This window comes from Trachypithecus francoisi, unplaced genomic scaffold (genome assembly GCF_009764315.1).
Source record: "Trachypithecus francoisi isolate TF-2019V2 unplaced genomic scaffold, Tfra_2.0 Lachesis_group5, whole genome shotgun sequence".
Classification (NCBI taxonomy): domain Eukaryota; kingdom Metazoa; phylum Chordata; class Mammalia; order Primates; family Cercopithecidae; genus Trachypithecus; species Trachypithecus francoisi.
The window spans coordinates 142682206-142708307 of record NW_022681470.1 but is presented as its reverse complement, the minus strand read 5'-3'; the positions used below and the strand labels follow the sequence as shown (position 1 = coordinate 142708307).

General features: G+C 43.7%; 1 protein-coding gene across 1 annotated transcript in view; it reads right to left on the bottom strand.

The window, feature by feature from the left end:
• LOC117073975 (putative adhesion G protein-coupled receptor E4P) overlaps positions 1 to 26102 on the bottom strand; it is a 46595-nt gene that overhangs the window by 5346 nt on the left and 15147 nt on the right. The window contains exons 5-14 of the mRNA XM_033195159.1: positions 25497 to 25649; positions 22533 to 22573; positions 21886 to 22021; positions 18481 to 18588; positions 15732 to 15916; positions 13452 to 13616; positions 12413 to 12607; positions 7348 to 7583; positions 3145 to 3211; positions 2467 to 2558 (exon numbers count right to left, since the gene is read on the bottom strand). Of these exons, the coding sequence (XP_033051050.1) occupies positions 2467 to 2558; positions 3145 to 3211; positions 7348 to 7583; positions 12413 to 12607; positions 13452 to 13616; positions 15732 to 15916; positions 18481 to 18588; positions 21886 to 22021; positions 22533 to 22573; positions 25497 to 25649 (1378 nt within the window). The remainder of the gene's footprint in view (positions 1 to 2466; positions 2559 to 3144; positions 3212 to 7347; positions 7584 to 12412; positions 12608 to 13451; positions 13617 to 15731; positions 15917 to 18480; positions 18589 to 21885; positions 22022 to 22532; positions 22574 to 25496; positions 25650 to 26102) is intronic.

The window sequence follows — 26102 nt, the reverse complement described above, 5'->3', positions numbered from 1 at the left end:
AGATAACATAATCACTGGTATATCAGGATTCTCCCATGACAACTTTCTCTTTGACCTAAAGGGTGCCATATGGCTTCATCCCCACTGACCATAGCCAGTTGCCCCAGAGTAGACACCTGACCCATAAGGAGTCAATCAATCCATTTTCCCCTCAGCCAACCAGATTTTCTGTCTTAAGCATTTGAAGTAAGAGGCTTGGAGAATGAATCTGTGAGATCCCTTTGGGTGGCTCTGCCCTGTTCATTAGCTGTGGGAAGTCAGTCTGCAGGGAGAAGAGGACAGAGCCAAGGTGCAGGCAAAGGGAGTCATAAATACGCGATTTTTGTTTCTTTTTGAAATGGAGTCTTGCTCTGTTGCTCAAGCTGGAGAGCAGTGGTGCAATCTCGGCTCACTGCAACCTCCGCCTCCCAGGTTCAAGCGATTCTCCTGCCTCAGCCTCCTGAGTAGCTGGAACTACAGGTGCCCGCCACCACGCCCAGCTAATTTTTGTATTTTTAGTAAAGACAGGGTTTTGCCATGTTGGCCACGATGGTCTCGATCTCTTGACCTTATGGTCCACCCGCCTCAGCTTCCCAAAGTGCTGGGATTACAGGCGTGTGCCTGGCCAGTTATGGGATTCGATGGCGCTATGGTTAATTCTGGAGCTTAGGAGGCAAAAGGACTCAAGTGGATGGGGGCTTCTAACAGATCTGAAACAAGTCTCTCAACTCCTCTTATCCAGCCTCCCCTTCCTGCCATGATGTCTGAAATTTCTAGAATCCAAGTCCTTCCTATTGAAAGAGCACGATGTTTCCACCATGTCAGTGTTAACCTTGGATTTACTACTTAGGAAATAGACGAGATAGTTAATCTCTACCCCAAAGTATGACATTAACCTAGTGTAGCACAACAGGATAACTGTCTATTCACCAGCAAGAGGAAGAGGTTGGCAACAGGGCGTGGCTGCTGGGGATGAGGTCAGACATGGAGCTTGCTGCTTGCAGTTCTAAGGAAGAAGTGAGCCCTTAGAGGGTAAGGAATTGAGAAATAGGGGGATGGGGAACCACCAAGAAGGGTGGCACTTTGACCCTCAAAAATTGAGGAAACCAAGGCTAAGAAATGTCAGACTGGTTTGATAAGTAGAGGAGACTAGAGACAGGGCTTGAAATTAGACAGATAGTCCTTTTAATTTTCATACACATGACTCACCAATGCAAGATCCTTACCCACCCTTGGGTAAGGTGAGCTGTGGGCTCATATTATCAATGAGAGTATTAGTAGCATTCACCCCATGGGTTGAAAGTATTAGCATGCCATGAACTAATATTGATAAATGTCCAGCATCTATCAAGATTCTATTGAACATTAGTTTTTGTCATCATTATTTTTAATAGCGTAGATTGGTACCCATGAGAATTGGCTTTCTACAACCAAAGAAATGGAGTCCAGGTCAGGTGTGGTGGCTCATGCCTGTAATCTCAGCACTTTGGGAGGCTGAGGCGGGTGGATCGTCTGAGGTCAGGAGTTCGAGACCAGCCTGACCAACATGGTGACACCCTGTCTCTACTAAAAATACAAAAATTAGCCGGGCGTGGTGGTGTGCACCTGTAGTCCCAGCTACTCAGGAGGCTGAGACAGGAGAATTGCTTGAACCCAGGAGAATTCCTTGAACCCGGGAGATGGAGGTTGCAGTGAACCGAGATCGTGCCACTGGACTCCAGCCTAGGTGACAGAGTGACACTCAGTCTCAAAAAAAAAAAAAAAGAAAAGAAAGAAAGAAGAAGAGAGAGAGAGAGAAAGAAAGAAAGAAGGAAAGAAAAGAAAAGAAAAAGAAAGAAAGAAAGAAAGAAAGAAAGAAAGAAAGAAAAAGAAAGAAGGAAAGAAAGAAAGAAAACAGAGTCCAGAGGTATATGGGCTCTTGGTGGAGTGGGAGGAGGATGTTGATACTCTTGGAAGAGTATATCATACAAAGTAGGCACTTGGTGAATGTTTCCTTTTCTTTTTTTTTTTTTTTTTGAGACAGTCTTGCTCTGTTGCCCAGGATGGAGTCCAGTGACGTGATCATAGCTCACTGCAGCCTCAACCTCCCCGGCTCAAGTGATCCTCCTTTTGCAGCCTCCCAAATAGCTGGGACTGCAGACACCCACCAAAATTAGCTGCACAGCCAATTTTGTAAATTTGTTGTAGAGACAGGGGTCTCAATATGTTGCCCGGCTGGTCTTGGGCAGCTCGACTCAAACAGTCCTGTCACCTCAGCCTCCCTAAGTGCTGGGATTACAAGTGTGAGTCACCACACTCAGCATGAATATTTATTGAATATGGAAATGAAGTTACCTGAAAATTAGAGTTTCTATTTCTTCTATAAATGGTCCTTCACATACCCTTTATTGTACACCAGGGTAATTTATATCATATTTCTGTGATCACCCGAAAGAGTGATCATGTAGGAATAACGTGTGGGTACCACTGATTCTGGTGCCCTCTTACCTGGTGTCCTGAATGGTGGAAACTTCTTTATTGAGGGAGGAAAGTTTGCTTTTCAAAATCCACAGAATTTGGAAGTAGAACACGAGGTTTATCTGTGGGAACCGCATGAAGAAAAGTGACTTGGAATTTTCTTTTGGAGCCATTTTATACAGTCTAATTTCAGGGGGACCTAGGAATCTTTTCCCAAAAGACACAGGTTTTATAAAGATGGTACACACATAGGTTCTGGTCTATGACGTGCAACACACAGCATATACCCTGCAGCATTTGGTGCTTGCTTCGCTGACGATACAACTTATCATTCAAACCAGGACACTTTGAAAGTGGAAGGGTGCTATTAATGTCTCTACCAGGGTACGGGTGTCATCAGAAAGTTTCTGGCAAACAGGAAACCATGTCGCCCTGTGTAGAGTGGCCAACCGTTAAGTATTTGTTGAATGAATGAATGACAGCATTTTGAAAAAGAAGTCCCAGGAGAGGTGATATTATTACATCAAAGCAGCAAGTGAGCCAGGAGGAATCCAAGGAAAGAAAAGTGAAGACAGTACTTTCGGGAAGAGGGATTGATCACATTAGGCTGTATTTCTTATCTTCATCTCATTTCCCCTTAGATAAGAAAAACATTTTATATGCTTGGTCAACCCAAGGCGGGCACACCCATAAGTAATTATCACCTACCAAGATAATGACTGCCACTGGCCCCGTGAAGCTCCAGATGAATCCTTTATCAGGCTTGAGCCAACAGCTGTTGAGAAAGAGAGAGAAGCATTAGCTGCCTCCTCCCTGGGAGAAGGCAGAGAGCTTGAATGCAGGCTCCTGGTGCAAGATCTGAACAGAGCCAGGAGTTGCTTCGCTCAGAATCCTGGATTTTAGATGGAGTCAGATGTGAGTTCTCATTTGACGCAGATGCATGCTCTGAGGCTGAGTTTTTTCAAGTGTATAATAGAGCTGATCAAAGTACTGGAAAGATTAAATGATGACTGTAGCTCTCTACTGAGGCTTGAAGTCAGGGAATGTCAGTTCTCTGTCTTCGTTGTTCTCCTTCTAAACAGTGTTGGTCATTCTAGGTTTTTTGCCTCCTTTATCTAAACTTCAGAATCAATTTGTCAATATCCACAAAATAATTTTCTGGGATTCTGATTTGGAATGTGTTGGATCTATAGATCAAGTTGGGAAGAACTGCCATCTTGACAACATTGAATCTTCTTATCCATGAACATAGAATATCTCTCTATTTGGATATCCTTTGATTTTTTTTCATCAGAATTTTGTCACTGTCTTCATATAGAACTTGTAGGAAAGATTAAAGAAGATAATGTGCTTAAAGTTTTGACTACAGTTCCTAGCAATGAGTTAATGGTAATAAATGTAGTTAGCAACTTGATAATGATTGCTATAATGAGAGAGTAAAAACAATAACTTAACTACAGCTATAAAAACTAACTCTAATTAAGCATATTCCATGCATCAGGTACTCTGTTGTCCAAATAATGCATATTCTTTCTTGGCTTATGATGGCAAAGGTAGCATACCTTATTTTTAAAGGGAAGCTGAGAGCCTGAATCTCCAACATTTAGTAGGCAGACAAGATTCCAAACTTAAGTTCTATCCAAAGGGTTGACAACTATGGCCCATGGGTCAGATCCAGCCCGCTACTTGCTTTCATAAGTTTTATTGAAAGACAATAGGCTAGGCACGGTGGCTCAAGCCTATAATCCCAGCACTTTGGGAGGCCGAGACCGGTGGATCACGAGGTCAGGAGATCGAGACCATCCTGGCTAACACGGTGAAACCCCGTCTCTACTAAAAAATACAAAAAACTAGCCGGGTGAGGTGGCGGGCGCCTGTAGTCCCAGGTACTCGGGAGGCTGAGGCAGGAGAATGGCGTAAACCCGGGAGGCGGAGCTTGCAGTGAGCTGAGATCCGGCTACTGCACTCCAGCCCGGGCAACAGAGCAAGACTCTGTCTCAAAAAAAAAAAAGACAATCATACTCATTCAGCTATGTATTGTCAATGCTGCTTTCACACTACATGGGCAACATTGAGTAGTCACCTCAGAGACCCTGTGGCCAGCAAAGCCAAACATATTTACTATCTGGTCTTTTATTGAAAATGTTGGTTCCAAGTCTTTGCTATAGTGAATAGTGCCGCAATAAACATATGTGTGCATGTGTTTCTACAGCAGCATGATTTATAATCCTTTGGGTGTATAACCAGTAATGGGATGGCTGGGTCAAATGGTATTTCTAGTTCTAGATCCTTGATGAATCGCCACACTGTCTTCCACAATGGCAACCCAAATGTCCATCAATGATAGACTGGATTAAGGAAATGTGGCACATATACACCATGGAATACTATGCAGCCATAAAAAAGAATGAGTTAATGTCCTTTGTAAGGACATGGATGAAGATGGCAACCATCATTCTGAGCAAACTATTGCAAGGACAGAAAACCAAACACCGCATGTTCTCACTCATAAGTGCGAATTGGACAATTAGATCACTTGGACATAGGGTGAGGAACATCACACACCGGGGCCTATTGTGGGGAGGGGGGAGGGGGGAGGGATAGCACTAGGAGATATACCTAATGCAATTAGCGAGTTAATGGGTGCAGCATACCAACATGGCACATGTATACATATGTAACAAACCTGCACGTTATGCACATGTACCCTAGAACTTAAAGTATAATTTAAAAAAACACACACACATCAAATTTCCATCTCCCATAATAGAAAAAAATCAGAAGGGAGTACCTAAAATTGTAAAAAAAAACAAAAAAAAACATGAAAATGTTGCTCAACTCCTCTACCATTCTATCTCCACCATTGTGGCAGGATATAGAGTTCAAGCTGGAAACAAAGCATCTCTTTGACTTTAAGAGGGACAACATCGGGAGGCCAAGGCAGGCAGATCACTTGAGGTCTGGAGTTCAAGACCAGCCTGGCCAACATGGTGAAACCCAGTCTCCACTAAAAAATACAAAAATTAGCCGGGCATGATAGCGGGTGCCTGTAATCCCAGCTACTCAGGAGGCTGAGACGGGAAAATTGTTTGAACCCGGGAGATGGTGGCTGCAGTGAGCCGAGATCACGCCACTGCACTCCAGCCTGGGCAGGTGAGCAAGACTCCATTGCAAAAAAAAAAAAAAAAAAGAAGGACAACATACATGATAAAACAACATACATGATGTTTTAGTGTATGCACAACCTACTTCCTAACCCAAGCACCGTTAACAAAATATTAACTACTTCAACTAAGTGTTGTGTGTTGAGTTTTGCAAGCTTCTTTAGTGAGGCACTAAAACATGGCTATTCAGAGTATTGCCTTGAAAATTCTGACTTACTCACCTTGCAGCTCTGACCTTGGAAAAGTTTATGAAATGCACTCAAGCCCAGGTGTCCTGTGCATAAGAAAATAAACTGCTGACATCATAGGGTCATGGTGAGAATGGCATGAGCTGCTGCACAGAGGAAGCACCATTTTTGATGCACCACAGGGCTTTGATACTTTTAATATTGGTGTTATTCTTTACATCTTGGAGATTCATCTCAGCCCATTCCACCTACTCTTTCAGAATCCAGGAGAACATGTAGCTCATGGGTGCTTAATGTGGGGCTCTGAATTTGCTTTTTTTTTCCTTTTGACACGAAGTGTTGCTCTTGTTGTCCAGGCTGGAGTGCCATGGTGCAATCTCTGCTCACTGCAACCTCGGCCTCCTGGGTTCAAGCGATTCTCCTGCCTTAGCCTCCTGAGTAGCTGGGATTACAGGCATCCACCACCACGCCCAGCTAATTTTTTGTGTTTTTAGTAGAGTCGCGGTTTCACCATGTTGGCCAGGCTGGTCTTGAACTCCTGACCTCAGGTGATCCGCCCACCTCGGCCTCCCAAAGTGCTGGAATTACAGGTGTGACTCACTGTGCCTGGCCGGAATCTGCTGTTCCTGTCTCGGAATTAACTGAAGTTGTATTCAAAATTTTGTTTATATGTACATTTGTCTGAGGAAAGGGGCTTTGACTTTCAACAAAATTCTCAAAAGGATCCAACCTCAAAGATGCTGAGAACCACTGCTCTAGGGATTTTCAAGAGAAAACAGAATTCAGGCTTAAGGAAGGACTGGTTTTTTTTTTTTTTTTTTTTTTTTTTTTTTTTTTTGAGACGGAGTCTCGCTCTGTCGCCCAGGCTGGAGTGCAGTGGCCGGACCTCAGCTCACTGCAAGCTCCGCCTCCTGGGTTTACACCATTCTCCTGCCTCAGCCTCCCGAGTGGCTGGGACTACAGGCGCCTGCCACCTCGCCCGGCTAGTTTTTTGTATTTTTTTTTAGTAGAGACGGGGTTTCACCATGTTAGCCAGATGGTCTCGATCTCCTGACTTCGTGATCCGCCCGTCTCGGCCTCCCAAAGTGCTGGGATTACAGGCTTGAGCCACCGCGCCCGGCCAGGAAGGACTGGTTTGAAGTATAATTGGCAATTAAAAGATGGACTAAGGGCTGAGTGCGAAGGTTCATGCCTATAATCCCAGCACCTTGGGAGGCCGAGGCATGTGGATCGCCTGAGGTCAAGAGTTCGAGACCAGCCTAGCCAACATGGTGAAACCCTGTCTCCACTAAAAATACAAAAATAAGCCAGGCATGGTGGCAGGCGCCTGTAGTCCCAGCTACTTGGGAAGCTGAGGCAGGAGAATAACTTGAATCCGGCAGATGGAGGTTGCAGTGAGCCAAGACCTCACCATTGCACTCCAGCCTGGGCAACCAGAGCAAAACTCCATCTCAAAAAAAAAAAAAAGAAAAGATGGACTAAGAAAACATTTTGATTTTAAGACACGCAGGAACCATGGCCATTGCTACCACCATCATAAAGACACGCATTATGCTTACTGAGTAAACGTTCCATAATTCTGGGGTCCAACTGTTGCAGACACAGCAGTAATCACAGCTGGGACCCCGTAGCCTACAGGGTACATGATCTTCTTCTTGAATCTGCCCATGCTGGTGTAGTTGGCCACCCTGAGGTTCCTGACGGTAAGGAAGAGGTGCAGCCCTTCCAGGAGCATCCAGGTGAAGCAAGCCAGGTAGAGTAAGTGCAGCAGCCCTGCAATGACGGAGCACAGCACCTGAAGGGAACAGAAGAGTCAGGGGTGTGCAGCAGATGTGGTCTGTACCTGATTATATGCTCAGCACGTAGCATTTCCTGGAATTTCTATTTGAGCACCTATAACATTTTGCCTGTGGGCTAAACCTTTTCTGAGGACTTCTGCTAGTTACTGAAATCTGTTTACATCATGCATAGAGCAGGGTAGAAACCCAAGGAATACATGTCGTGGGAACAGCCCCCAAATGTATAATAAACAAAAATTGGTAGAATCCACTAATATCTAAGACATGTTCTTTACACTGCCCCCTGGGGCTCCTCGGTGGAATTGAGCTCCAAATGTCCATAGTGGAAACTCTTAAAAACACATCTATTGGCTAGGTGCGGTGGCTCACGCCTGTAATCCCCAGCATTTTGGGAGGCCGAGGTGGGTGGATCACCTGAGGTCAGGAGTTTGAGACCAGCCTGGCCAACATGGTGAAACCTCATCTCTACTAAAAATACAAAAATTAGCCAGGTGTCGTGGTGCATGCCTGTAATCCCAGCTACTCGGGAGGGTGAAGCAGGACAATCGCTTGAACCTGGGAGGAGGCGGAGGTTGCAGTGAGCTGAGATTGCGCCATTGCACTCCAGCCTGCGTGAAAAGAGCGAGATTCCATCTCAAAAAAAAAAAAAAGAAAGAAAGAAAGAAAAAAATCATGTGCTGATGTTCTAATCCCCAGTGTCACAGAAGGTGAGTGTACTTGGAGACAGGGCTCTCCAAGAGGTCATTAAGTTAAAATAAGTTCAGATATGTGGGCCCTAATCCAATACGAGTTATGTACATCTAAAAATCTCCTATTTTTCAATGTACATAGAGGAGGATGGATCACTTGAGGTTGGGAGTTCAAGACCAGCCTGACCAACACGGAGAAACCCCGTCTCTACTAAAAATACAAAAATTAGCTGGGCGTGGTGGCACATGCCTGTAATCCAAGCTACTAGGGAGGCTGAAGCAGGAGAATCGCTTGAACCCGGGAGGCGGATATTGCAGTGAGATGAGATTGCGCCATAGCCCGGGCAACAAGAGCGAAACTCCATCTTAAAAATAATAATAAATAAAAATTAAAAAATAGGAGATTAGAATGCAGACACACGCAAAGGGATGACCAAGTGAGAACACAGGGAGAAGACCGCCATCAACAAGCCAAGGAAAAGGGCCTCAAAAAAAGCCAGTCCTGCTGACATCTTGATCTCAGACCATGAGCCTCCAGAATTATGAGAAAATTAATTTCTGTTGTTTAAATCACCCTGTTTGTGGTACCTTGTTATGGCAGCCAGAGCAAATAAATATACTTTTATAGAAGTCATGCTTCATGATTTCTCATAATTCTCCAGATGTGTTCACAGACACAAAATTTTCCATTCCATGTGTGGAATAAGGTTTCCATTTCTAATCGTGATAACATAATGAGCATGGGATTTACCCTCCCATATTAAAAAACTAAATGCCAAATGACATGTGTGACATTATGAATTACAGATATTGGAGAATAGGCATTGAGTACTTATGTTTACCGTGATCTCTAAAAGGAGGGAAAGGCCGAGCACAGTGGCTCATGCTTATAATCCCAGCACTTTGGGAGGCCCAGATGGGCAGATCACCTGAGGTCAGGAGTTCGAGACCAGTCTGACCAACATGGAGAAACCCCATCTCTACTAAAAATACAAAATTAGTTGGGTATGGTGGCTCATGCCTATAATCCCAGTTATTCTGGAGGCTGAGGCAGGCGAATAGCTTGAACCCAGGAGGCAGAGGTTGCAGTAAGCCGAGATTGCGCCATTGTGCCCCAGCCTGGACAATAAGAGCGAAACTCCATCTCAAAAAAAAAAGGAGGAAAAAATGAGTTAACGTTCTCAGGTCGCCTACTCACTACCTGAAGAGAGTCTATGGGTCATTCTTCAGGGAGAAGTAATGCCCCAAAAGTCCAGCAGTCTTGCTGAACTGAGGAAATAAAGTGCAAAGTATGAGGAGACGGCTGGGTGCAGTGGCTCACGCCTGTAATCCCAGCACTTTGGGAGGCCGAGTCGGGCGGATCACATGAGGTCAGAGTGAAACAAGAGTTTCGCTCTTGTTGCTCATGGTGAAACCCCGTCTCTACTAAAAATATTTAAAAAATTAGCCAGATGCGGTGGCGGGTGCCTGTAATTCCAGCTGCTCGGGGTACTGAGGCAGGAGAATCACTTGAAGCCTGGAGGCAGAGGTTGCAGTGAGTCGAGATTGCGCCATTGCACTCCAGCCTGAGTGACAGACCATGACTCTGTCTCAAAAACAAAAAAAGGGACTGTTAAGTGTTGAATTTTGTCTTCCCTCCTCAAATTCATATATTGAAGTCCTAACCCCCCATATCTCAGAATGTGAGCTTATTTGGAAAAATGGTCTTGCAGATATAATTACTTAAGAGCAGGTCATACTAAACCAGGGTGTGCTCCTAATCCAACATGGTTGATATCCTTCTAGAAAAGGGAGAATCAAACACAGACACATACACAAGAAAAACATCGAATGAAGACAAAGCCAGAGATAGAGATGATGCTTCTACAAGCTGAAGAATGCCAAAGATTGCCAGAAAAACACCAGAATCTAGAGGAGAGGCATGGAATAGATTCTCCCTCACGATCCTTAGTAGAAACCTTCCCTGTCGGTGGGGGACAGTGGCTCACGCCCATAATCCCAGCACTTTGGGAGGCCGAGGCAGGTGGATCACCTGAGGTCAGGAGTTCGAGACCAGCCTGGCCAACATGGTGAAACCCTGTTTCTTTTCTTTCTTTCTTTTTTTTTTTTTTTTGAGACGGAGTCTCGCTCTGTCGCCCAGGCTGGAGTGCAGTGGCCGGATCTCAGCTCACTGCAAGCTCCGCCTCCCGGGTTTACGCCATTCTCCTGCCTCAGCCTCCCGAGTAGCTGGGACTACAGGCGCCTGCCACCTCGCCCGGCTAGTTTTTTTGCATTTTTTTAGTAGAGACGGGGTTTCACCGTGTTAGCCAGGATGGTCTCGATCTCCTGACCTCGTGATCCGCCCGTCTCGGCCTCCCAAAGTGCTGGGATTACAGGCTTGAGCCACCGCGCCCGGCCGAAACCCTGTTTCTACTAAAAACACACACACACAGAATTAGCTGGACATAGAGGCAGGTATGTGTAATGCCAACTACTTGGGAGACTAAGGCAGGAGAATCACTTGAACCCGGGAGGTGGAGGTTACAGTGAGCGGAGGCTGTGTCATTGCACTCCAGCCTGGGCAATAAGAACAAAACTTTATCTCAGAAAAAAAGAAAGAAAGAAAGAAAGAGAGAGAGAGAGAGAGAGAAAGAAGGAAAGAGAGAGAGAGGGAGGGAGGGAGCGAGGGAGGGAAGGAGGGAGGGATGGAGGAAGGAAGGAAGGAAAGAAAGAAAGAGAAAGAAAGAGAGAGAGAGAGAGAAAGAAAGAGGAAGGAAGGAAGGAAGGAAGGAAGGAAGGAAGGAAGGAAGGAAGGAAGGAAGGAAAGAATTTTTGAGGCCAAATACCACGGGGTAGGGAGGGACAGTGGGGATGGGAATCGGGGAAGGGGAGAGACCGGCAGAGGGTTTGGTTACTTATCAGCAAATGCTTGCAAGGAGACTGACCAAAACTAGGAAAAGACTCCTAAGAAGGAATAGGCAGAACATCTTCTGAGTTCACACAGGACTGGAAATAGTTTGTTCCTATTATCCAAATGGTTTGTTCCTATTACCCAATTTTACCTGAAGTTTTGTGTGTTAGGGAAGTTTAATATACAGATTCCCTGTATGTTAGAGCAGATTTTCTGTAAACAGGCTCTCTATATGTTAGAGTAGACTCTCTTAACACCCAAAAGTTCAGGTAAAATTATCAGGAGAGTATTATATCATGAATGGGGCCAAATGAGCCCTAGACGAAAGAGAATTCTGTGACCACGCTATCCAATCTTAGAATCAAGACTTGAATGTATCAAACTGTTTCCAAGTCACTTAATTATGTCCCCTCAAAAGCCTAAAAATGTTTAAAGAATTTTTTAAAAAAAGATACAGCGCTCATAATTTAAAATTCACCAAGAATGGCATTCAAACAAAGATTAGCCGGCATGCAAAGAAGCAAGTAAATCCAATCAGGTAATATACACACATCCTACTATTTCTGTCTAGATCGTGCCACTACATCTAGCCTGGGCGACAGAGCAAGACTCCATCTCAAAAACAAACAAACAAACAAACAAACCCAGAAATGCCAAGTAGAGAGACTGCTGGATTTGGTAGTTAGGAGGTTATGTTAGTCAGGTTTTCCCAACTGACCTTGCAGTTATGTGTTATCATGTGACTGAATCCTAGCCAATAGAGTGTGAGGCGAAGTGATATGCACCACTTCCTGGTGTGGCACATATTAACCTCCCACCATGGGACTCAGCCATGTTCTTTTTGCCCTCCCGGTTGGCTGAAATGTGAAGAACACCAGGATGACCTTGGGAGCTGTGTATGGAAAAATGAGAGCTTCCCTCAGCCTGACGGTGCAGGATAGACACTCTTCAGACCTGTTTGCTCACCCTCTACTGATATATAAGGAAAAAATAACTCCCACTGTGGCAAGCCTGTGACATTCTGGAGGTGATCCTAACAACCACTAATGTTACCCTATTTAATACCATCAGCCTGACACTCAATCACTTTGCTAAATGGCCCTTGTATAGGGGGACAACTGAAATGGAGCTCATACTTTTCCTCTCTGCACCATCACTGCTGACTAATGCCTTGCTCTCCATCTTCTTGTGGGACAAGATGGCTGGATTCATTATGACCATGAGGTAATTTGGGTAAATGACCTACCTCAGGCTCAGTTCTGTTGATGCCCGTCAGGAATAGGAGGTGGGCCAGGAAGAGGCAGAGGGAGAACTGTAGGTGGAGGGAGGTGCTGGTGTTCTGGATGGGCCGGCACAAGAGGAAGGTGAGGATGGCCAGGAAGAGGCACAGCAGAGAGATGGCCAGCCCCACCTGGGTGATTACGGTCAGCACAGGGTCCTCCTGCAAAACACCAAACACCAAAGGGGGAATCCATTATAGTGTCCAGTGGTGGTATGTCCCTGAGGCAGTGTCAGATGGGCTTCCTAGTTCAGTCCCTGAAACAATTGACTTTACCTCTCTGAGATTTAGTGTTCTCATCTTCAAAATGAGGGCAGTAATAACACTTATCACACAGGAATGTTAAAAACCAAAACAACTAGACCAGTGCTGGACACAGCTCTTAACAAACGACTAATGAGAGTTGGTGTATAAATACCCCAGCTCCCTTGCGGCTCAGACAGAATGACTCCCAGAGTCCCCCAGAGGGAATAAAGTCCAGTTACCTATGGTGGTAACTGGCTTGATAATGCTGTCTGCACTGACATCTGTCTTACTTCCATCTCATTGTCTCAATCCCCCACTAGTGTTTCCTGTAATCCGCTTTCAAGTAAGCTACTCCTTGTCTTAGAATCTCTTTTTTTTTTCTTTCTTTCTTTTTTTAACATGGAGTCTTGCTGTGTCACCAAGGCTGGAGTACGGTGGCACAATCTCGGCTCACTGCAACCTCCACTTCCTGGGTTCACTCAGTTCTTCTCCCTCAGCCTCCTAAGTAGCTGGGATTACAGGTGTGTGTCACCATGCCCAGCTAATTTTGTATTTTTAGTAGAGACGGGTTTTCATCATGTTGACCAGGCTGGTCTTGAACTCCTGACCTCAAATGATCCACCCGGCTTGGCCTCCCAAAGTGCTGAGATTACAGGTGTGAGACACTGCGCCTGGCCTTTAGAATCTTTTTGTAAGAAATGCAGAGGATGACTCACAGCTTCCGGGACATACACATTTTCACAGGAATTAACCTTGGTACCTTGGGGGCAAGAGCCATGAGGACGGCAAAGCTGGACAGATGGAAGCACTTGCATTTGGTGTAAGAACCGTTGCTGCACACACGAGAGCAGCCCTCAGTGGACCAGCTGCCTCCCTCCAATCCCTCCCAGTAGACACAGATATGTTTTGTTCTCTCGTCACCAGGCTGGAAAGAGAAGAGTATGAAAGTGGGTCTCTTCCTGGTTTTATTTTTTATTTTATTTTATTTTGAGACAGAGTCTTGCTCTGTTGCCTAGGCTGGAGTGCAGTGGTGCGATCTCAGCTCACTGCAACCTCCGCCTCCCAAGTTCTAGCGATTATCCTGCCTTGGCCTCCCAAGTAGCTGGGACTACTGGTGCACACCACCATGCCCGGCTAATTTTTGTATATTTTTAGTAGAGATGGGGTTTCGCCATGTTGGCCAGGCTGGTCTTGAACTCCTGGCCTCAAGTGATCCGCCCACCTCAGCCTCCCAAAGTGCTGGGATTACAGGCATGAGCCAACGTGCCCAGCTTATTATTTCAACTTTATAGGTTAATCACTATGCAGTGTTGGAAACTGGACTGGAAATACACTTGTAGGGGAAGAGTTTCATATCACCACGCCTGCAGTGGGTTTATTCTCCATCTATTCTGCCCTTCTCTGGTCAGCTTAGAACCCTGGGGTTGACCCTCTGAATGGCTTCGCCAGCTTCCTTGCTATTTATAGAAACAAAGAGAGGCACTGGTGAGACTCTTTGGGTGACAGAAGAGAGAGGAATAAAGTATTTCTTCCCTGTGCCCTTTCTACTTTAAACCATCTCCATCTTCTGCAGAGTGATCCCTCATTCCTGCCTCCTGCTTCCACTGAGCTCAATAAAGCTTATCCTCCATTGCCTTTTGGCTTCAATGTGAGAATGGCATCTCACTGTGGCAATTTCTGGATGCCCCAACATTTCATTTGTTCCCAAGCTTTATTGAAGTGTGATTGACAAAAAAAAAAACAAAAAAAAAACTATGTTTATACATTCTGATAGATGTATACATTTTTAAATGATTACCACAATGAAGCTAACACATCCAACACCTCACATATTTGTGTGTGCGTATGTCTGTGTGTGTGGTGAATACATTTGTGATGCACTCTCTCAGCAGATCTCAAGTATACAATACGTTATTATCATTAAGTATAGTTACATTGAGTGTGGTACATTAGGCTGGGCATGGTGGCTCACGCCTGTAATCCCAGCACTTTGGGAGGCTGAGGCGGGCAGATCACCTGAGGTTAGGAGTTTGAGACCAGCCTGGCCAACATGGTGAAACCCCGTCTCTACTAAAAATACGAAAATTAGCCAGGCATGATGGCAGGTGTCTGTAATCCCAGCTATTCTGGAGGTTGAGGCAGGAGAATCATTTGAACTCAGGAGGCAGAAGTTGCAGTGAGCAGAGATCGCGCCATTGCACTTCAGCCTGGAGTGACAGCGAGACTCTGTCTGTTAAAAAAAAAAAAAAAGCTATTGGCCAGGCACGGTGTCTCACACCTGTAATCCCAGCACTTTGGGAGGCTGAGGCAGACGGATTACCTGAGGTCAGGAGTTCGTGACCAGCTTGGCCAACATGATGAAACCGTCTCTACTAAAAATATAAAAATTAGCTGGGCATAGTGGCACACTCCTGTGATCCCAGCTACTCGGGAGGCTGAGGCAGGAGAATCATTTCAGCCAGGGAGATGGAGGTTGCAATGAGCCGAGATGGCACCACTGCACTCCAGCCTGGCCGACAGAGTGAGACTCTGTCTCAAAAAAAAAAAAAAAAAAAAAAAAAAAAACTTCATTCATCCGTTGACAGATACATAGGCTGTTTCCATATCTCGGCTAGTGTGAATAATACTGCAATAAACACAGGAGTGCAGTTATCTCTTTGAGGTCCTGATTTCAATTCTTTTGGCCACATACCCAGAAGTGGAATTGCTGGAACAGACGATAATTCTGTTTATAACTTTTTGAGAAGCCTCTGTACTGTTTTCCGTAATGACTGTACCAAATTACATTTTCAACAGCGTATCCATAAGGGTTCCTCTTTCTTTCTTTCTTTCTTTATTTATTTATTTTTGCCACATACTGATATGTTAAGTTTTTGATAATAGCCATCCTCACCATGGTGAGGCGAAATCGCATTGAAGATGCCTCTGCGTGTCTTGTGTGTTCTCTTCCTTCTGATTTCTGTTTCCTACTTGGGAAGCTGACTGCACCTGCTCACCCTTTAAGGTACTGCATGAAGACCCAGCCCTGGGTGTTTCTCACCTGATTATGGTGAAAAGTCAGGAACACAGGTTCAGACAGGGAAACTTTTTCCTTCAAACCGATGGTGCCACTCACAACATGAGAGTTCAGTTTTACTTCCTGCATCCCTTTTCTTTTACTAAAAAAGGATGCATTCAGAATATCCCCAAGAGATCGGAACATGATCAGGGCAACTGCAGTGCTCTCTGAGAAAAATGGAAAAGAAATACCGTTAGTGGCCACCCATAGTTTGGAGAGAAAGTACAGTGGTGTCTAACATGAGGGTCATAAGGCAAGCAAGGAATGGCTAAAACTGTTCTTGGAAATCCGTTAAATGCCATTCAATACACTGTGTGTCGCTTGGGGGGGCAGCATTTTTGTTTACGTAATATGTATTATAATGCCTCACCTATTATAAGCGGTATATGTGCAAAATATGCTCATCAGGGTCCTAAAAATATATACGAGCCCTGGAGCATTATAACCAGAGTTGTGAGGCAAGATGCTTGTCCTCAGAAGGGCACGTGGAACTCAGGCAGTCTAAGAAAATCACACTCTCTCAGCCTTCACCTCAAGCTCACTCTGGGGTACCTAATTTAGTGGAAAGGTATGCAGAATGACCCACTGTATTTAATTAATTCACTTCTTTTCTCTCTCTCTCTTGTCTTATCACCCTTCCTCTCCCTGTCTTCCTTTTCCCCCTCCCCTTTTCATGAAGCCACAGTTTAATGTATAGAGCTTCAGGCCGGGCACGGTGGCTCACACCTATAATCCCAGCACTTTGGGAGGCTGAGGCAGGTGGGTCATCTGAGGTCAGGATTTCAAGACCATCGTGGCCAACATGGCAAAATCCTGTCTGTACTAAAAATACAAACATTAGCCAGGTGTGGTGATGGGCACTTGTAATCCCAGTTACTCGGGAGGCTGAGGCAGAAAAATCGCTGGAACCCAGGAGGCAGAGGTTGCAGTGAGCTAAGATGGTGCTACTGCACTCCAGTCTGGATGACAGAGTGAGACTCTGACTCCAAAAAAAAAATCATGGAGGTTCAATGCACACAGGATGCCCATCTGATGGGATGTTTCCCAAATTGCAGTTGTCCACGTGCTACCATCCCATTTTTGATCAAAGCTACTTATCATCGGTATTCCTATTTGCTCCATTAAAAAAAATCAACTCAGCTGGGCATGGTGGCTCACGCCTGTAATTCCAGCACTTTGGGAGGCCAAGGTGGGTGGATCACCTGAGGTCAGGAGTTTGAGACCACCTTGGCCAACACAGTGAAACCCCGTCTCTACTATAAATACAAAAATTAGCTGGGCGTGGTGGCAGGTGCCTATAATCCCAGCTACTTGGGAGGCTGAGGCAGGAGAATTGCTTGAACTCGGGAGGCAGAGGCTGCAGTGAGCCGAGATTACGTCACTGCACTCCAGCCTGGGCAACAGAGTGAGACTCAGTCTCAACAACAACAAAATCAACTTATTTTTAGATCCCTTTCCTCCCTTCCCCTACTCTACAGCTATAGTAAGGAGTGAAGATTGACGAGTAACCAGGAATGTTTTGGAGGAAATGCAGCAGATATTTCATTTTTAAGGTAACCAGGTTTTTCTCTTTGAAATAGTTTATATGCATTCATTCATTTATCTTTCAGGGAAATATTTTTTTATCCTTTTCTGTGTGCCAGACATTCTAGGAATGATTATACAGCAGTGAACAAAACAGACAAAACCCCTGCCATCAGAGAGCTGATGTCATAGTGAGAGAGATGGGCCACCAACAAATAAATAAATTAGAAAAAAGTACGTCGTGCAGAAGTTTTACAGAGACTTCAGGAGATGAGATAAAGCAGGGGTGAAACACTATGCTGTGAGGGTAAAACCCAGCCTGCCGCCTGCTTTTGTAAATAAAGTTTTATTGACACACAGCCACACTCCTTCACTGACACATCATCAATGGCTGCTTTCACACTCTGATAGCAGAGTTGAGTAGTTACGACAAAGGTCATCTGGAACAGAAAGCCTAACATATTTACTCTCTGAACCTTGTAGAGAACATTCGTTTTCCAATCTGTGGTAAAGAACGAGACGGGGTGGCTCTCTTGAAAAGGGTGTTCATAAACTCTTCTCAAGGAAGTGTTCAAGGCAATCTGACACCATTGAGTGTTACCTTTTCAGACCATCACATGGAAACGGCATGCATCAGCCAGTCCCCCCACTTTTTTTTTTTTTTTGAGGCAGAATCTCACTCTGTCACCCAAGCTGAAGTGCAATGGCGCCATCTTGGCTCACTGCAACCTCCGCCTTCTGGGTTCAAGCAATTCTCCTGCTTTATCCTCCTGAGTAGCTGGGATTACAGGCACGCACCAACACGCCTGGCTAATTTTTGTATTTTTAGTACAGATGGGGTTTCTCCATGTTGGCCAGGCTGGTCTCAAACTCCTGACCTTGTGATCTGCCCGCCTCACACTCCCAAAGTGCTGGGATTACAGGCATGAGCCACTGTGCCCGACCCAGCCAGTCCCTTTTCAGGAGGCATTTCAAGGAATCCCTGTGCAAACTTTTGTGTATATCACAAAGTGCACACCCCATATGGCAACCCGACTTCTCTCTGCAAAATGCCTAGTTAGTGGTCAAGGAAGATCTTTTTATTCCACCATGTAGAATCTCCCTACCTGAAAAGCTTTGTGAATTCCCACCTGGGGTTTAATCACCTAGAAATAAAACAATGATGCATAGAATTCGGAGTCAAGAGAATTCATCAGAGACACAGTACCTCTTGGGGTTCTTTTTAAAGCATCAGCACAGTTGATATCCATGGTGTTATTTCCAGCTTCCAGAAAAGTGTTCCCCCTTGTTTCATTGCACCTCTTGGTTTCATAAACTGAAAACATTAAGAAAGTCAGTCCTGTTCTCAAGTCTCATGCCTAAATAATATGCTAAAGAACTCCCTTCTCTGAAAGACCGCCTATTGGTGATTCCATCTCTTCTGTGCAATGTTGGCCACATGGCACTTTCTTCCCATCTTTGGCTGGCAGAAATGGAGTGGCCAAAATGGCCTTAGCAACACACTGGCCACAACCCAAGAGAAGAGAGGAGAAGGGCATGCTTCCCAGAACTGGTACTCTGATAGGCAAGCTAAGCAGTTTCCACATGACACTTAATGGCACTGGAGTGCCTGGTTAGGGGGGAATGCAATCTTTATAAGCAAGAGTAGCTAAGCACTTTAAAGATTTCCGAAAAAAATAGTCACTAGGAACAGAACTTCTGCATTTGGGAAGAATCCCTTGAGTAAACTCTATCCATCAAACCTATAAACACATTTTGTGAGATCAACCTCAACATTTTGGGGTATAACCAGAGTTTGTCTCTGAGCAAGTGAGAAAGCTGTCCTAGGGGCTATGGCAGACTGCTTATTACCTGTGATCACCATTTACTTATTCTTTGTTTGGGTCTAGAACTACTAAATTTAAGCTGAAGACAAGCCATTTTCCAGCTTCCCTTGCAGCTAGGCAGTGCCATGCAACTATTTTCAGGCCAATGGATCAAAGAACAGAATGGCATATGCTAAGGGAAACAGACATCCTTTCAACTTATTTTTTCCCCTTTTCACTGGTTGGTAAAAGGGTGTGATAGTAGAACAGCTCTCTTGTGTCACAAAGTGAAGGTGAATGATGAAGGCAGCAGAGCATAGAGCTGCCATGGTATTGCTACATCAGCCCTGACTCACTTATGCTAAAACTATTTAAAAAATAATGGTTAAGCCACTGTTTACCATGCTTATACCACCAGATTTGGTATGTTAATTCAGACACTAAGTTCATATGGAACATTTGCCAAAATAGACTATCAATCAAGTCTCAGTGAATTCAAAAGGATTGAAATCCTACATAGTATGTGCTCAGACAACTCATCAAAGAGTATATATCACAACTATTTTTTCCTGGTAAGCAAGTGTGGTTTAACATATGTAAATCAATCAATAGGATTTATCACATTAACAGAATGAAAGATAAAAGCCATCTCAATTGATGATAAAATGATCATCTCAATTGAGGTAGAAAAAGCATTTGATGAAGTTCAACATCCTTTCTTAATTAAAACCCACAATAAATTAAATGAGGCCATTAACACAAGGAAACCCTAAAAAGCTACAAATATTTGGTAATTCAGCAACATACTTCTAAATAAACCATGAGTTAAATGATAAATTACATAGGAAATGTTTTAATATTTTGATCTAAATGATAATGAAAGCCCAGTATATGAAAACTTGCAGGATGCAGTTAAAGGTGTGCTTGGAGGGAAATATATAGCTCTAATTTATAGCTAAGTTTTAAGCTTTAAATACATATATTGGGAAAGGAGAATGGTTTAAAATTAGTAATCAAATTACTAAGTCAATAAGTTAGAAAATGAAAAGCAAGTTCGACCCAAAGGAAGTAAAAGGAAAGAAATAATACAGAAAATTAAAGAAAAAGGAAATGGAATAATAATATAAATGATCAACAAAGCCAAAAATTGATTCTTTGAAATGATTAACAGATACAGAGGTTAGGAAGAAACCGCAGTTCCTGATATAGAGTTCCTAAAACCCTTAGCATTTCCTGAGCAGTAGGAACACTAGGAAAATCTCTTGTTCTAATATTTGGTCTTGGACTCAAGTTGCTGACATATAGCCCCTAAGACCACTGTAATTTCCTGAGTGACAGGAGCATGTGACTCAACTCAAATCCTTTGTATTTTCTTGGTTATAGAAACATCTTTTATTCTAATGTGGTGACTCTTAGCCAGCTCCTGGAGAGCCTCAGGATGGGGGTGGTTGCCAAGGAAACCAATCGGGAGATTAAAGGGTTGGAACTTTCAGTTTCACCCCCATCCCAGATACAGGAAGAGGAGGGAGGCTGAATGTTGAGTTGATATCAATGGCCAATAATGTACCCAATCATGGCTAACTAATGAATCCTCCCTACAAATCCAAAAGATTTGTTAAGCTGTCTAGGAGATTCTAGATAGCTTAAAATGTGTGGGTCCTCGGGGTGGCACCCCTAAAGGGGGCTTAGAAGCTCTGCACCTCTTCTCCCATGCTTTGCCCTGTGCGTCTCTTCCATCTGGCTGTTCATCTGTATCATTTGTTTTATTTATATATATATATATATAGTATTTATAAATATATATTTATATTTTAAATATTATTTTATATATATAGAGAGAGAGATAGAGTCTTGCTCTCTTGCCCAGGCTTGAGTGCAATGGTGCGATCTCAGTTCATTGCAACCTCCACCTCCTGGGTTCAAGCAATTCTCCTGCCTCAGCCCCCTGGGAAGCTGGGATTACAGGCGCACAACACCACGCCCAGATACTTTTTTTTTTTTTTTTTTAGTAGAGATGGGGTTTTGCCATGTTGGCCAGGCTGGTCTTGAACTCCTGACCTCAGGCGATCCACTTACTTCAGCCTCCCAAAGTGCTGGGAATACAGGCATAACTCATCACACCCAGCCCATTTGTAATATATTTTTAATAAATGGATAAATGTAAGTCAAGTGCTTTCCTAAGTTAAGTGAGTCACTCTAGCAAATTACTCAAACCCAAGGAAGGGGTCATGGGACTCTAATGTATAGCCTGTCAGTCGGACGTACAGGTTACAACCTAGAACTTGAGACTGGCATTTGAGGTGAAGAACACTTTTGTGGGATTAAGCCTGCAGCCTATGGGATCTGACACTATCTTTGGTAGAGAATGTCAGATAATGTCATAATTGAATTCTAGAACACCCAGCTGGTATCCACTGGAGAACTGTGCGGTCAGGGTGGAAAACAAGCCCACACGTATTTTGGTGACCAGAGATGAAGTATTCTGTGTTCTTGTTACTATGTGAGAGTAGAGTAGGAAAATAACCGAGGTTTTTTCTATCCTCTAGCCATGGAGGCATGGCGAATATGCTCTTAAATACTTTCCGTCATACCAAGGGAAGCTGAAAAGAAGAAGAGAGCTGGTTTATTCTCCTGTCCCTTGAATTTGCATTTTTGAAAACAGAGTCCTTGTCATGTAGAATGTTGGTGTAGAGGGTCTATGATCCTGGAAACCCACAGATTTCATCATTCAGAAACCCTGGCAAAGCCAGGACCCAGACCTCTTAATGGTCTTTACGGAGGGTGGTACTCTATTCAGCCTCTCTTACCTACATCTAAGTCAGAAATTCGACCCTTTCCTGGAGAAGCAAAACTGGCATTCCAGATCTTCAACTCCACGCTCTGAATTAGTTGAGTAGCCGCTCTTGCAATGTCCTCTCTGCTTCCATTTCTTCTCAGATTTTCCTTCAAAAAAATAAAGCTAATTAGATTGACTCTCACTGAAATGTAAGAAATAAGGAATACGCACAAGTGTTGGAGTGGGGAGCCCAGAAGGCAACAATATTTATTAAGGTGCTACAAGATGCGTGTGGCATTGAGAATCTAGGTGCTTGATGTAGGTCTTTGAATGACAGCTGAGGCACTTTCCCCCTACCCTTGTATTTCTCTTTCTCTATGGACATGTGGCACCAGGAACTTCTTAATTGTGGGAGGCTGTCCCAGGCACTGTAGGACGTTGAGCTGTTTCCCTGGTCTCTATCCACCAGATGCCAGCCACACACATCACCCCTAAGGTATGACAACCAAAAGTGTCCCCAGACATTGACAGATAACCTTGGAATGGAGGACAAAATTACCTCTGGATAGAACTACCCAGCCCTAAAAATCACAGGAAGACATGTTAATGTTTGGGTAGGAGAATGACATAGTTATACATACTAGCAGTTTCCCAAATCCAGGCTTCACCCCCACTCACCCAAATATCCACTTTTGTCTTTGTCCCTTGACTATTGTCCTCTGTGAAAGAAAAGATGTCATTGAAAGAGATGTGGGAGAAAATACACCCTGCTTACATCCCTTCTTCCAATCACCCTCAAGCTGAGTATTTCCCTAATACTTCCGCAGCCCATCCTAATTCCCCTCTAAGAAGCCTAAAAAGTATTGCACAGTAGAATTATAAAAGAGAATTAGAATGGGGCTTCTAGTTCCATATTGAGTTGGTGCAAAAGTCATGGCAATCTTTGCTATTGAAAGTAATGGCAAAAACCGCCATTACTGTTGCACCAACCCATTACTTTAGTCAACCCTATTTATTGAGCACCTACTCGAAACCAAGCACAATGCTGAAATATATGGATATAGGCTAGGAAAAGAAACAAAGGTGTCCCCTTGTGGAATCTGAAGTTTGGCATGAAAGTCATTAAGCAAGTTATTATGAATAAATAAAGCAATTGCAAGGGATGCTCTTAATAAATAGAACATGACATGTGGACGAAAAGATGGGAACTATAGACACTGGGGACTACTAGAGGGAGAGGGTGGGAGGCTGGCGAGGGCTGAAGAGCTACTGATTGGGTACTCTGCCCACTACTGGGGTGATAGAAACATTCATACACCAAACCCCAGAGACACGCAATTTACCCACGCAACAAACCTGCACATATACCACACCCAAACCTAAAATAAAATAAAACAGGACTTCCCAAAATCAATCAATCAATCAATAATAAATAGGACACGATGGTGTGGGAGTATATAGCAGAGGATCCCAACACATCAGGGTGACATGCAAGAAATCAGTGTTAATTGACTTAATAATATAGAAGCAGTTGTCTACACATCGCAGTATATAAAGTGCCTTCATATATATTATCTCATTTCAAGGAACACAGAAAGTTGTAGAAAAGGCACATATAGCATAATAACCAGTATTAACTGACTCTTCCTAGGTGCCTAGGACTGTTAAGTATTTCACATACATTAATAATGAGTAGGGGCTGGGTGCAGTGGCTCACGCCTGTAATCCTAGCACTTTGGGAGGCCAAGACGGGTGGATCATTTAAGGTCAGGAGTTCCAGACCAGTGCGGGCAACATTGTGAAACCCTGTCTCTACAAAAAATGCAAAAATTAGCCAGGTGTGGTGGCAAATGCCTGTGGTCCCAGCTACTCAGGAGGCTGAGGTGGGAGGATTGCTTGAGCCTGGGAGGCAGAGGTTGCAGTGAGCCAAGATCACACCACTGCACTCCAGCCTGGTAACAAAGTGAGACCCCATCTAAAAAATAATAATAATGAATAGGTAAAGTGTATTAATTTCCTGGGGTTGCCATAATATAGCGACACAAATTGGGTGGCTTAAAGCAATAGAAATGTATTGTCTCATAGTTCTGGAGGCCAGAAGTCCAAATCAAGGTGCCAGCAAGACCATGCTCCCTCTGAAGGCTCCAGGGAAACACCGTGCCCTGCCTCTTCCAGCCTCTGGTGGTTGCCATCAGTCTCTGACATTCCTTGCCCTTTGGTAGCATAACTCCAATCTTCACCTCTGTCTTCACATGGCCATCTTCCCTCTGTGTGTGTCTCTGTGTCCAAATACTCTTCATCTTGTAAGGACACCAATCATGTAGGATTCAGGGTCCACTTTGATCTCGTATAACTGCATCTTGACTTATTACATCTACAAATACCCTATTTCCAGATAAGATCATATTCACAGCTTCCAGGTGGAATCAATTTGGGGAGAACACTATTCAGTCCAGTAAGAAGGATTGAGAAATGGCTGCAAATAATCCCTGCCTCTTGGCATTCACATCCTTGGGTAATCCCCCCTTGACTGTGGACTGGACTCAGTGACTCATTTCTAAGGAACAGAATATAGCAAACGTGATAGGATGTCACTTCTGAGAGTGGGTTATAAAAGACTATGACTCCTGTCTTATTCATGCTCTCTTTCTGGCTATTCTAATGTGTTTGCCATAACAAAGCAAGCTGTAGAGACCCACATATCTAGAAACTAAAGGCTGCCTCCCACCAAGCACCAGAAATGAACTGAGGGTTTCAGTCCACCAGCTCTGAAGGAACTAAATTCTCCCAGCAACCTTGTGAGTAGCTTGGAAGCAGAACCTGCTCCAGTCGAGTCTCCAGATGAAACCACAGCCTGGACAAAACCTCAGTTGCAACTGTGATAGACCCAGAAGCAAAAGACCCAGCTAAGCCATACTTAGATCCCTAACCCAAAGAAACTATGAAACAATACATATGTGTTGTTTTAGGCCACTAAATTTGGGAGTAACTTGTTATGCAGCAACATGTAACTGACACAGTAGATACTATTAATATTACTACTCCCATTTAAAGATGAGGTACATAGAAATTAAGTCATTAACTGAAAGCCAGATGATAAGTGGAAGAGTTAGCACTTAAATCCAATCTCTCTTACCCAAAACGTGAAATAATGCTGGAATTAAACAAATAAATAAATTGTGGATAGTGAGAGACGGGTTTCTCATTGTTGGAGAAGGAAGTTACAAACAAGGAAAGAGGGAAGTTTCCAACAAGCCTTGATGTTGAACTGGAACCAGAGGTATCAGTGTGAATTCATCAGATTTAGTAGATAGGTAGATAGACATAAACATTGAATTTAAGATGAGTGAGATATGAATAAATAGAGGAATTCAGAAGAAATTTAAAGGTGCCCTTTTGGAAGCTCGGGAAACAGACCTGTATTGGACATATACATTTGGAAGCATCTATATAGAGATGGTTATTGATGCCAAGGCTTGGATGACACCATCTTGGAAAATATCATCAAAGACAACAAAGCAATGAGGGATGAGGGTTAGGATGGAGCTTTACTCTCTTACCCTGGCCTAAAATTAGAGAATCTCTCAGTTTCCCCCAAGTCCCCATCATTTTTCAGTGAAAATAGTATTTGGAGGTTCTTACCATAACAATCTGGATGATTATAACCTATAAAACTAGCCAGCCAGTTGAGGACAGGATGTTTTACCCAACAGCTACAGATGTAACCTCCAATTTTATTTTTACAATAAGCTTCATACTTGCACTTTGCCAGTCCGGTCTCACATTCATTAATATCTGTGAATCAAGAGAAAGTGTTGCTTTCATTTTCATAGAATTATACCATTTCCCTTGCCCATGATATCTTTATTGCCCAACCATTGTCCATCAATGTTCTCCCTAAGTTAATTTATAAATCCAATGCAATTCCAATTTTTAAAAATCTACATGTATATTTTATGAGGTGAGAGACAAATTGTTGCTATCATGCAGGTGCAGCCAGAAAAAACCTACAAGGTGGGAACCAGACATTAAGACAAAGTATAAAGCTGCAACTAAACAAAGAGGTACTGATGCATGCATAAATAAAAATAGACTAATGGAATAGACTAGAAGTCCAGACATAGACCCAAGTACCTATGGAGCTTTAGAACATGGTAAAGGTGACATATCAAATCACTAGAATAAGGATGGAATGTTGTTTTTAATGTTGTTTTTAAGTCACACCATTTGCTAAATCAATTTAACACA